Source organism: Pan troglodytes, chromosome 2 (assembly GCF_028858775.2).
Source record: "Pan troglodytes isolate AG18354 chromosome 2, NHGRI_mPanTro3-v2.0_pri, whole genome shotgun sequence".
NCBI lineage: Eukaryota > Metazoa > Chordata > Mammalia > Primates > Hominidae > Pan > Pan troglodytes.
Genome location: NC_086015.1, coordinates 57,326,529 through 57,339,813, shown reverse-complemented (window position 1 = coordinate 57,339,813; position 13,285 = coordinate 57,326,529). Strand labels below are relative to the sequence as shown.

The 13,285-nt window shown below is 43.2% G+C and overlaps 1 protein-coding gene and 1 non-coding gene across 5 annotated transcripts in view; both read left to right on the top strand.

Moving 5' to 3' along the window:
* DCP1A (decapping mRNA 1A) overlaps window positions 1-8,590 on the top strand; it is a 64,753-nt gene extending 56,163 nt beyond the window's left edge. For all 4 annotated transcript variants that reach the window (XM_001173059.7, XM_001173036.7, XM_063806843.1 and 1 more), the window contains 3 exons: window positions 949-1,014; window positions 3,749-3,967; window positions 4,375-8,590. In XM_001173059.7, coding sequence (XP_001173059.1) covers window positions 949-1,014; window positions 3,749-3,967; window positions 4,375-4,455 — 366 coding nt within the window. In that variant the 3' untranslated portion in view covers window positions 4,456-8,590. The remainder of the gene's footprint in view (window positions 1-948; window positions 1,015-3,748; window positions 3,968-4,374) is intronic.
* A 129-nt stretch (window positions 8,591-8,719) lies between these two features.
* Window positions 8,720-8,823, top strand: LOC112208865 (small nucleolar RNA U13). Its single transcript, XR_002943416.1, has one exon. It is a non-coding gene; the product is annotated as a small nucleolar RNA U13 (small nucleolar RNA).
* The last annotated feature ends 4,462 nt before the right edge of the window (window positions 8,824-13,285 follow it).

The window sequence follows — 13,285 nt, the reverse complement described above, 5'->3', positions numbered from 1 at the left end:
CTCAGGACCAAATTATTCCAAAGCTTAACTCCCTATCTCCCACGGCAGTCTCCTAGAGTGCCTACCTTGTGCCAAGTACCCTAGAGGTGCCGTAAGAGCATCCTAGACTCGAAGGTATGAGGTCAAATAAAGCTGATTTTTTCAACTGCCCATATTTACATCACCTTATAAAGAGGTGCCATGCTGCCTAGATCTCTTATCTCTACAGACTCAGCAGCAAAAATATGCCCAGGCTGAAGGACAGATATCACATGTTCTTACTTTATTTGAACTCATGGAGATAGAGAATAGAAGGATGGTTACCAGAGGCTGGGAAGGGTAGTGGGAAGGTGGGGGGAGGTAGGGATGGTGAATGCATACAAAAAAAAAAAAAATAGAATGAATAAGACCTGTATTTAATAACACAACAGGGTGATTATAGTCCATAATAATTTAAGTATATATTTTAAAATAATGAAAAGGGTATAATTAGATTGTAACACAAAGGAAAAATTCGTGAGGGGATGGATGCCCCGTTTTCCATGATGTGATTATTATGCATCGCATGCCTGTATCAAAACATTTCATATACCTCATAAATACATACACCTATATACCCACAAAAATTAAAAATTATATATATTCCTGGGCTGTCTCTGGCTTTTATAAGAGATACAGGTTTCAGGTTTTTCTTTAAAGATACCTGAAAGGCTCTGCACACACCCCTTCCCTCGGGAGCTAAAGAGGAGAGGCTGTCGCAGAGCTCTAGTGCAGTTGAATTGTTGGCTGCATGGTTACAAGTTCCTATCAGACTCTTCCCTTGGGAATCTAGGAACTAGTTAATATCTGAACCATTTTCTGTTACTAACCTAGATTTTCCACTGGGAAAGTCTTTTTCAATTAAGACTAGGAAGTCTTCTTAATTGAAACTTCTTATATCCGTCTGTCTTTTCTTCATAAACATTTCAGTCTATGCAGCAGAACCAGGATCCTGAAGTATTTGTGCAGCCTAAGGTGTTATCCAGTGCCATCCCGGTAAGGACTCGCTTTTTTTTTTTTTTTTAAGACTAGTCGGGTGCCATAGTGAGAAAGTAGAAAGAGTAGAACAAGGAATTTGATCTGTAACTGGCTGTGAACAGTCAGGTGAGATAATTCACTCCCTTTGGATGAGCCAGGACTCCCTCTTTCTGAAGAACACATTATTTTTAAGTTCTGCTGGATGTGAAGTAAAAGGTTGTCAGCTTAGTGAAAAGAGTTAGCTATGGAGCCCAGCACATCTTAGATGCCTTTCCTAGGCCAGGTCCTCTCCCACCCCGTCCTGGCAGAGTCCATTGCTGTGGCTTCTGTGGATCTCGAGGCGTCTGCATGGATATCTTCCCTGACTGTGTGTGTAGAGGGCACGGTGGGCCCTTACTCAGTATTTGTGAATGGGTGACTGCTAAGAGTGTGGTAGCCTGGCTTCTATAAGTAGGAAATATTGCCCTGGAAGAGCTGTGATGTCCCAGGTGGCAGAGCCACTATCCTGCTATAGTCCTCTCATTTCCCATTGCTCTGAGAACAAAGCCTCCCAGGCCTGTGTCTTCTGTCCCATTTGTCCTCCCTTGCTTCATTTTTTGTTGTCCCTACTCTCCATCACCCACTAACCTTGCAATGCACACAGGTTTTTTTTAGCTCCCTAAAGTCATTTCTGTTTTCCTTTGAGCCTTTGTACCCTCCTTGAGTCTTGGAGTTTAAATGGGAACCAGCTTCTGACTGGTCTTACATCTTGGAGTTTAAATGGGAGCCAGCTCCTGACTGGTCTTGGAAACGAGCCTCTTTTCTATGTGTCTTGTCCTTCTGCATGGTGATCTATCTCAGCCTGCTTTTGCACCAAAAATAAATAAATAAAAGGTAAATAGCTCAGATGCCAAAAACCATACTGTTGAAACTGTGGCCCGCTCTGTGCTCTTTGTAAATGAGGAGGTGACATATAAGAGAAAGAAATGCAGATCTCTGTTGATTGTATCAAATCTGAGAAATACTGAAAATACTGATTATTACTGGTTTAATGTATTCAGATAATTAGCTGGAATTAGCCTAGAAGCACATCTAAATGGAGGAGAGAGGTAGATGTTAGCTTTATTTTAAGAAATTTTCTCATTGCTGTCTATAATAGTATAAAAAAATAGATTGAACATAACTGGATTTTTTTTTTTTTTTTTTTGGAAGCAGAGTCTTGCTTTGTTGCCCAGGCTGGAGTGCAGTGGCACTATCTCAGCTCGCTGCAACCCCCACCTTCTGGGTTCAAATGATTCTCCTGCTTCAGCGTCCCAAGTAGCTGGGATTACAGGCACCCATCACCACACTCCACTACGTTTTTGTATTTTTAGTAGAGATGGGGTTTCACCATGTTGATCAGGCTGGTCTTGAACTCCTGACCTCAAGTGATCCTCCCACCTAGGCCTCCCAAAGTGCTAGGATTACAGGCATGAGCCACCACTCCCAGCCATAATTGGATTTTTAAATTCTTCTTTATTGCAATGTGATTTACGTAAACTGAAATGCAGATTTTTAGAGGCCAGGTGTGGTGGCTCATGCCTGTAACCCCAGCACTTTGGGAGGCCTAGGTGGGAGGATCACTTAAGCCCAGGAGTTCAAGACCAGCCTGGGCAACATTAGTGAGACCTCGTCTTTACAAAAAAATCAAAAATGGGGGGAGGATTGCTTGAGCCCAGGAAGTTAAAGCTGCAGTGAGTGGTGACTGCACCACTGCACTCCCACCTGGGTGACAGAATGAGACCCTGCCTTAAAAAAAAAAAGACGAGATGGGGTCTTGCTCTGTCACCCAGGCTGGAGTGCAATGGTGCAGTCTCGGCTCACTGCAACCTCCACCTCCTGGGTTCAAGCGATTCTCATGCCTTAGCCTCCTGAGTCTGGGATTATAGGCACACGCCACCATGCCCAGCTAATTTTTGTATTTTTAGTACAGACGGGGTTTCACCATGTTGGCCAGGCTGGTCTTGAACCCCACCTTGGCCTCCCAGAGTGCTGGGATTATAGGCATGAACCACTGCGCCCAGCCAAAACATGCAGATTTTTTTTTTTTTTTTTTTTTTTTTTTTTGAGACGGAGTCTCGCTCTGTCGCCCAGGCTGGAGTGCAGTGGCGCGATCTCGGCTCACTGCAAGCTCCGCCTCCCGGGTTCACGCCATTCTCCTGCCTCAGCCTCCCGAGTAGCTGGGACTACAGGCGCCCGCTACCACGCCCGGCTAATTTTTTGTATTTTTAGTAGAGACGGGGTTTCACCGTGTTAGCCAGGATGAACATGCAGATTTTTAAATGAGTTTTTGACACATGTATGTAATATCCCTTGGGCAACCCAATCAATATGTAACATTTTGTCACTCCAGAAAGTTCCCTCATGTCCTCTTCAGTCATTTCCCCAACTCTCCTCCCAAAAAGCCTTTACATTTTAAATTTATCATAGGATTTTTCTTACTGTGCATTCTATACTGTTACTTCTCTTACCTACTGTGGTGGTTGGACTTGGCTTCCCGTAATGATTCTAGGACATTCTTATATAAATGGGCTCATCATCCTTTAGCTAATGGAAGTTTATAACCAGATGTCAGATGTTCACATGTTCCTACTGAATGTTTACCTGAACTCAAAATAGTCTGTCTCTGTGCTCCACTCTTCTGCTGCTTATGCCTGTTTCCACATGGTCCCTATTCTGGGCCTGGCTACTGGCTTCTGCACTTTGGTACAAAATGACCATTGTCACTCTCCAGGTTGCAGGCGCCCCACTGGTTACTGCAACGACCACTGCAGTGTCTTCAGTCCTGCTGGCCCCAAGTGTTTTCCAGCAGACAGTTACAAGATCTTCGGACCTTGAGAGGAAAGCCAGCTCCCCTTCTCCTCTAACTATTGGAACGCCAGAAAGTCAGAGAAAGCCTTCCATTATTCTCAGCAAGTCTCAGCTCCAGGATACATTAATACATCTAATAAAGGTATGTAGGATACCAATTTTATCTTTGGTTTTTCATTATTTAATGAAGGAAATTTTATAAATTCCTCTTACAGAATCAGTTCATAAAGTAAATTCAAAAGACTAGCTGGAGGCCAGGCAAAGTGGCTCACACCTGTAATCCCAGCACTATGGGAGGCCGAGGCAGGCAAAAAAAAAAAAACAAAAACAGACTAGCTGGGAGTACTGTTTCTCTTTTTTTAAGCATACAGTCCTGGTGGAGAAATATCTGCATGAACTCAAAATATTAATCATGATTGTCTCTGGGTGGTGGGATTATCAGTTATACAAATCATTTATACAATTTTTTTCCTAAGCTGTTACCAAGGAAGTAAAATCTGATGAGGTAAATGTGGCATTCGTATCCTTAACCTTTACCATCTCTTCTAGAATGATTCCAGCTTCCTCAGTACACTTCATGAAGTCTACTTGCAGGTGCTGACCAAGAACAAAGACAACCACAACCTATGACTGGAGCAGAATAAGTCTAAAGGCAGAGCCCCAGCCTCAGAGACAAATAGGCTTCATCATGGAAACTTCTGAGCAGAACATTGAGTTTGAGAATCCTGAAATTGAGCCTATGAGAAAGAGACTCATTTCTTAAGAATGTTTTCCAAGTGACATTCTCAGTGATAATGGAGGTTTCACTGTGAAGCATCACCAGCAGACCCTTGTTTTGACAAAAAAAAAAAAAAAAAAAAAAAGAGAGCGATCATTGTGTTAAGTTATGTGGGTGTTTTCATCAGCTAGGAGCAAGGCTGTGGAATAAGGAGTCAGATTCTCAGCTTGCTTTCACTTTCAAGGACTTACAGAGGAGTAGTCACCAGCCTCACAGCAGAAGTTCAGCCCGGCCCCCACCGCTTCCCCCAGCCTACCCCATAGAAACGGGCTTTGGGCTGACAGTCAAGTTCTGAACAGAGTAGAAGGCAGCTTTGCAAAGTAGCTTCGAGTTTTTAGGACCAGAATTTAAGCCGGCAAATTAGGAATTATTTCCTCAAGTGAAGTATATTTTATATGAATGCCCCATTTGGGCCTTAAAAGTTGTGAAATTTCTTAATAGCGTTTTGTTTTTAAGTGCCCCAGTCCTGCCCCGCAGCAGGCCCCCAGTGCAGCATTACCATTTGAATAGGGCACTGTCAGGCTCTGGTGGTATGGACACAGGCATGTCATACCTTTGAAGGAAAGGCTGGGGCTGGGAATGCCCACATCCTATCAAATCTTCATTTTAGGTTAAACTCTCCATTGGTTCTGAAAATGCTAAGTTTGTGTGTGAAGCACAGCCTTATTTTCCTTTTCTGTCATTGTTGATTGTTTTCCTTAACACTTTGACAAAAGGACCAGTGGACCAATCTGACAAAGCCATTCTGGTTCCTTTCCTTGAGTGTACTGAGAATAGTTTTAAAGCTATGCAGAAAAGGGAGCTGTTATTCACACTGCCCTTATTTTGTTGTAGAATTATGGAGTTAAAAGAAAATGTGATTCTGAACTCTACCAATGTATTCCTAGGCTGTGAGTACTTTCCCGGCCCAAAGTGTGAAAATATGTAAAGAAGCTTTGTTTTGCTGCTATTGATCTGCCATGATTTCTATTTATTCTTTTATGGCATGTAATGGTGTTTAGTAATATTTTAATGTAGATTTTGATTTATTTCAGCAATAGTAATTTTAAGATATTCTTTGAATGAAAGTGTCTTCGTTTCTATGATACAGGTCATTTTGTAGTATTTAACCAATTAAGATGCACTGCTTACTTTTCTGAGCACTATTTAATGATGGGGTAAAAACCCAATTGGCTCAACCAGCTAGCATAAGGATTAGCTGTGAATAATGCTGACAGATATGATGGTTCCTTAGGAACAATCATTTAAGCTTTAATGGTAACTCAATCATAAGTCCATAGATTATTTTTTTCTAGCTAAAATTTTAGAAAATTACTTGTGAATTACATACTTGTTTTAGTTTGGTCTTGGTTTTTAGCATAAAGAATGATTGGCTTTTGTTGATCTAAACATGCTTCCTGGACAGGGTTTCTGCTTCTCATTTTAGTGTCTTCTATTGCTGTCTACCTAATTATGTGTGAATTGTGCAGAATTCAGGGAAGCTTATAAGTTTTCATGCTCAATTGTGAATAGTTTGTTTTCACAGATAGTATGTAAATTAAGCAACCAAAAATGAATTCCTTATGCATCATCTGGGAACGAGAAAGCTATAGTGGTATACAGAGTGTTGCTGACACCGGGAGATGGTGTCCAGGGAGCCACGTGACTTCCATAAAGTGGACGCACCAGTAGGTGTGATTGCACCTCAAGTGTGGTCTCAGTGGGCTTTGGTGAACAGACGAATCAAGGGATTCTTGAATCGAAATTATGCTTTTGAGTATGTAATATTATGAGAGAGTTAAGAGAGAATATCCTAAAGAGAGTCTGTGATCATACTAATTTTCACCTTTAATGCTAGGAATGGATATGATAGACAGTAAAGAGAATCTATGATAAGGCTTCCTTAGTGTGAAAGTAAACTTAAGTGCCCAAGTCATGGAGACTTGAAAAGGGTAAACCTGTTTCACCTCCCAAATTTATATATTCAAAGTATTTACTTAAAATTCAGAAGCCAGAAGTTCATGTCATGATTACCAGGAAGTTCAGGCCAGAATGAATCCCTAGAGAAGCCAGGCCAAGCCTGGATAATTGCAGCTGGATGACCCTGGCCCGAAAGTCACAGTTCAGTTGCCTTATTCCTAGTTCAGGCTTACTATCTAGAACCTCATGCTAGCTTAGGTTGCATGTTTACATTGCTGCAGTGTCTTTACTGGAAGCTTAGTTGGATCGAAATGGACACCGAGATGGAGATGCTTCTGGCTAGATTTCGCAGAACCCCAGGAGACCTGCATTTAGACCACTCTGTCCATTTGTGTGCCCACCCCCACCCCCAGGGTCTAAGTGTAGACTCCAAGAGGAGCAGCCCAGAGCTTGGAGGAGAGGTGTGTCTGGGGCACCACTGGTGGGTGGTGCTGCTCTTCTTTTTGTTGTAGTTAATGCGTTGTCTTTTAATGGACTCTCAGGCCTCCCAGACAGCCTTGTTCCTTTAAGGCAGAAGCTCTTCTTCATTGTGTACCTCCTGGGATTCGTGAGGTGTGAGATTTGGCCTGCTTGACTTTGAATTCAAGTTTTTCAAGTGACTCTCAGTGTCAGAAGAAGCATTTCATGCTGTCCACATGTGGTATATCCACAGCTCACCTTCAAAGGCTTAGATGTAGCCATCACAGAGAGTGGTATTTTATTAAGAACCCAAGTCCCAGCCTGACCAACATGGTGAAACCCCATCTCTACTAAAAATACAAAAATTAGCCGGGCGTGGTGGCACACGCCTATACTCCCAGCTACTTAGGAGGCTGAGGCAGGAGAATCACTTGAACCCGGGAGGCAGAGGTTGCAGTGAGCCAAGATCACACCACTGCACTCTAGCCTGGGTGACAGAGTGAGGCTCCACCTCAAAAAAAAAAAAAAAAAGTCACGCTGGGCCCCTCTTTACAGGGGGACACACAGGCTTAGTTTAGTATATGTCTAACCAGATTTTGCATGTCAAGCATTTGTCCTTTTCCTGGCTTATGTTTTCTTGTAGAAATTATATAAACCCTATCAAATCCACTACTAGGTAAATTTTTAAACCATGCAGCTTTATTACTCTCCTCCCCCAAAGAATGTAGTTTGAAATTTTCTCATTTCCGTAGTAGAGGCCCTAACTGCCATTGTATTACTAATAATGCAACATGAAATTGAAGGTGCCTAACTGCTCAAAAAACAAAATCAGCCATCATACTGTAACTCTGAGAGGAATGAGAGGTGGCACAGGCACGAGTGGGCTCAGCCCGTGTGAGTGAGGAGAACTGAGGAATCCTAGGGTGCGCATCCTGCATCCTGGCTGCACGTTTGCTGCAGAGCATGTGTTTCTTTCTTGCCTCCCTTCAGTTTTCTTCAGTTGCGTTCAGTGTATCTTCTGGAACCAATAGTGCCCTGTGTTCTCAAGTCTCTAAAATGCTAAGATCTGAGCAAAGTCAAGCAGCTTACACTAGGCTTTTTTACAGCTGTGCTTGAGAACATTTCCGAGTGGACCAGGGCCTTGAGGAGCCTGTTTTTCAGCAAATTCAACAGATATGTGCAGTGATTCCCTCCGTTTTGTATTTGACACCTTCATTTAAAATGCTAAGATGCAATATCATTCACTTCAAAGTGGGGAAAATGCAGAATTGTGTTTCCTTTTTATCTGTGTGATTCCTTAGGAAACATGTTTTTAAAATATGTGTTCTAAATGGTTTTTTATTCTGTATTACTGCTTTGGCCATGTGGCTCTCATGACTTTCATTGTACCAGATTCTCAGCTCCCTGAAACGTGGGGATGAGAAGCTCTGGAATTACAGCAAGATTTTTGTTCCATGAGCGCAATACTGTATCATTAACATTTTTAATGGTATGGATTTTATAGCATCTGTGTATGTTTGCAAATATTAAGTTATTACATGTTTTAAAATGAGCGTTTTTCATCCTAAATTTTATATGTTTGCAAATATATTTTTTTAATAAAATTTCAAAACCAAGTTTTAGCACCTACTAAAATTTAATTGTGTTTTTATTTAATTTGTAGAAATAGGGACTTTTGAATGAGTTGCACTTTTGCAGAGTGCCATACTGGTGAAACGGGATGAGGCAAAAAAACAGAACCGACAAAACTGTTATCAGATCCTTTTGTACTTCTTAAGCATAAGGATTAGGTGTTCACACACAGGTGTGAGATGGGCCATCCTGAAACATTGCTACAATGTCGGCATATTACCTGTCTGACACAGAGAAAAAAGAAAACTGTTATCTACCTGTTTCCAGCCTGTATAGTCAGGGTTCTCCAGAGAAACAGACCTGAGAGAAGATAGAGTTATGTACCATGTGATATTTCAGTCAACAACGGACCACGTTTATGACAGTGGCCCCATAGAATTACAACCCTATTTTTACCCGACCTTTTCTGTGTTTAGATACACATATACTTATCCTTGTGTTACAGTTGCCTACAGTATTCAGTACAGTCACATGCTGTACAAGTTTGCAGCGTAGGAGCCATGGGCTGTACCATGCATGTAACATAGGTGTGTAGTAGGCTATGCCATCTAGGTTTCAGTTGCCCACAGTCAACCCAGGTCTGAAAATATTAAATACAAAATTCCAGAAATAAACCATTTTAAGTTCGATGCCGTTCTGAGAAGCATGATGAGATCATTCGCCATCCCACCTGGGCTGTGAATCATCCTTTGCCCAGCAAATCCACGCTATATATGCTGCCCACCAGTTAACCACTTAGTAGTCATCTCAGTTATCAGACCAACTGTCGGGGTATTGCAGTGCTTGTGTTGAAGAAACCCTTATTTAATAATGGCCCCAAAGCGCAAGAGTAGTGATGTGGCAAGTCAGGTATGCCTAAGAGAGGCCATAAACTGCTTCCTTTAAGGGAAAAGTGAAAGTTCTCAACCTTTTAAGGAAAAAAAAGTCACATCTGGCTGGGCGCAGTGGCTCACACCCATAATCCCAGCACTTTGGGAGGCCAAGGCGGGAGGATCACCTGAGGTTGGGAGTTCGAGACCAGCCTGACCAACATGGAGAAACCCCGTCTCTACTAAAAATACAAAATTAGCCGATGTGGTGTCGTGCCTGTAATCCCAGCTACTGGGGAGGCTGAGGCAGGAGAATTGCTTGAGCCCGGGAGGCAGAGGTTGCAGTGAGCCGTGATCATGCTATTGCACTCCGGCCTGGGCAATAAGAGCAAAACTCCATCTCAAAAAAAAAAAAAAAAGAAAAGTCACATCTGAGGTTGCTGAGGTCAACATAAAAATGAACTTTCCATCCATAAAATTATGAATAAAAACTTTGCTCTAGTTTTGCCGTTGCTTTTTTTTTTTTTTTTTTTTTGACACAGATTCTCTGTTGCCCAGGCTGGAGTGCAGTGGTGTGATCTTGGCTCACTGCAACCTCTGCCTCCTGGGTTCAAGCAATTCTCGTGCCTCAGCCTCCCGAGTAGCTGGGACTACAGGCATGCGCTGCACACCAGGCTAATTTTTGCATTTTTTGTAGAGACAGGCTTTTGCCATTTTGGCCAGGCTGGTCTTGAACTCCTGACCTCAAGTGATCTGCCTACCTCAGCCTCCCGAAGTGCTGGGATTTCAGGTGTTAACCACCATGCCTGGCCTGCTGTTGCACTTTAAATTGCAAGTTATAGCCATGGTGTGTGATAAGATGGAAAAGGTGGCTGGGTGCGGTGGCTCACACCTGTACACCCAGCACTTCGGGAGGCTGAGGAGGGAGGATCACTTAAGCCCAGGAGTTCAAGACTAGCCTGGGCAACAGAGCAAGACCCTATCTCTACAAAAAAATTAAAAATTACTTGGGCATGGTGGCTTGTGCCTATAGTCCCAACTACTCAGGAGGCTAAAGTGGGAGGATCACTTTAGCCCAGGAGGTGGAGGCTGCAGTGAGCCATGATTGTGCCAGTGCACTCCAGCCTGGGTGCCAAAGACCCTGTCTCAAAACAGAAGATGGAAAAAGCATTAAATCTGGTGGAAGACATGAACAGAAAACGTGTTCTGATTGACAGTATGTTGCACCAAAAAGAATTGAGCCTATACAAAGACTTAAAAGATCCCTTGAAATCGGGACACCAAGCCATTTACTGCAAGAAAGGGATGGTTACACAGATTTCAGGAATACAGAAGGTCAACAGTAGCCTAATGCTATATCACAATGCCTACGCCATCACCTCACTTCTCATCATGTAGGCATCGTACCATCTCACATCATCATAAAAGAAGGGTGAGTAAAATACAATAAGATACATGGTAGATGATATAGATAGATGATAGATGATAGATAGATAGATAGATAGATAGATAGATAGATAGCTTTTTGTTTTGTTTTTGAGGCACAGTCTGTCTCTGTCGCCCAGGCTGGAGTGCAGTAGCGTGATCTCAGCTCACTGCAACCTCCACCCTCTTCCAGATTCCAGTGATTCTCGTGCCTCAGCCTCCGAAGTAGCTGGGACTACAGGTCTGTACCACCATGCCCAGCTAATTTTTTTATTTTTTAGTAGAGACAGGGTTTTGCCACGTTAGCCTGGCTGGTCTCAAACTCCTGACCTCAGGTGATCTGCCTGCCTCAGCCTCCCAAAGTGCTGGGATTATAGGCGTGAGCCACCATGCCCGGCCTACAATAAGATATTTTAAGAGCCAGGCACGGTGGCTCACGCCTGTAATCCTAGCACTTTGGGAGGCCGAGGCGGGTGGATCACCTGAGGTCAGGAGTTCAAGATCAGCCTGACCAACATGGTGAAACCCCCTCTCTACTAAAAATACAAAAATTAGCCAGGCATGGTGGTGCATGCTTGTAATCCCAGCTACTCCGGAGGCTGAGGTAGAAGAATCACTTGAACCTGGGAGGTGGAGGTTGCAGTGAGCCAAGATCACACCATTGCACTCCAGCCTGGGCAACAGGAGTGAAACTCCATCTCAAAAAAAAAAAAAAAAGATACTTTAAGAGAGAGAAACCACATTTACATCACTTATTATAGTAATTGTCATAATTGTTTTATTTATTATTAATCTTTTCCTGTGTCTAATTTATAAATTAAACTTTATCGTCGGAATGTATGTGTAGGAAAAACATAGCATATGTAGGGTTTGGTACTGCCCAAAGTTTAAGGCATCCACTGGGGGTCTTGGAACATGTCCCCTGGCAGATAAGGGGGGAGTACTGTATAGAGGAAGATATTTATTATAAGATAATGGCTCGGCCAGGCACAGTGGCTCACACCTGTAATTCCAGCACTTTGGGAGGCCGAGGTAGGTGGATCACCTGAAGTCAGGAGTTTGAGACCAGCCTGGCCAACATGGTGAAACCCTGTGTCTAGTAAAAATACAAAAAAAAATTAGCCAGGCATGGTGGCAGGCACCTGTAATCCCAGCTACTTGAGAGGCTGAGGCAGGAGAATCGCTTGAACCTGGGAGGTGGAGGTTGCAGTGAGCCGAGATCACACCGTTGCACTCTAGCCTGGGCAACAAAAGTGAAACTCCATCTCAAAAAAAAAAAAAAAAAAAAAAAAAAAAGATATTGGCTCACATGGTTACACAGGCTGAGAATTCTCACTGTCTGCTGTCTGCAAGCTGGAGACCAGGAAATTCAGTGGTCTAGATTCCAGACCAGGTCTGAAGGCCTGAGAACCAGGAGCACTGAAGGCAAAAGATGGATGTCTAAGCTCAGGCGGTCAGGCAGAGTTAATTCATTCTTATTTATTTATTTATTTATTTATTTATTTATTTATTAGAGATGGGGTCTCACTACGTTGCCCAGGCTGGAGGAACTCAGGGGATCCTCCTGGGAACTGCTAAGGACAAACCTGCCTCCCATTCTATTCAAAGTCATCCCTCTGCTCACTAAGATAGAAGCATATTCTGATTGCCTCCTTCGGAAAGGCTTATCAGAAACTCAATGCAACCATTTTTCTCTCACCTACCTATGACCTAGAAGCCCTCTCCTTGCTTCGAGTTGTCCCCTGCTTTCTGGACAGAACCAATGTACTTCTTTTTTTTTTTTTTTTTTTTTTGAGATGGAGTCTTACTCTGTCGCCCAGGCAATCTCAGCTCACTGCAACCTCTGCCTCCCAGGTTCAAGCAATTCTTCTGCCTCAGCCTCCTAAGTAGCTGGGACTACAGGCATGCGCCACCATGCCAATTTTTGTACATTTAGTAGAGATGGGGTTTCACCATATTGGCCAGGCTGGTCTTGAACTCCTGACCTCGTGATCCGTCCACCTCGGCCTCCCAAAGTGCTGGGATTACAGTCGTGAGCCATCGCGCCCAGCCACACATACTGTACTTCTTACATACATTGATTGATGTCTCATGTCTCCCTAAAATGTATAAAACCAAGCTGTGCGCTGACCACCTTGGACACATGTCCAGGACTTCCTGAGGCTGTGTCACAGGCACGTGTTCCTCAACCTTGGCAAAATAAACTTTCTAAATTAACTGAGACCTGACTCAAATTTCCAGGGTTCACACTAACATTCAGGTCTTCAACAGATTGCAAGGTGCTCAACCGCACTGCTGAGGGCAGGTCTGCTTTGCTCAGTTCACCCATTCAAAGGCTAATGTCTCCCAGAAACACCCTTGAAGGCATGCATACCCAGAAATCATGTTGAACCACCTATGTAGGCATCCTGTGGCTCAGTCAGGTTGACACATACTATCAACCATCACAGCCCATTCC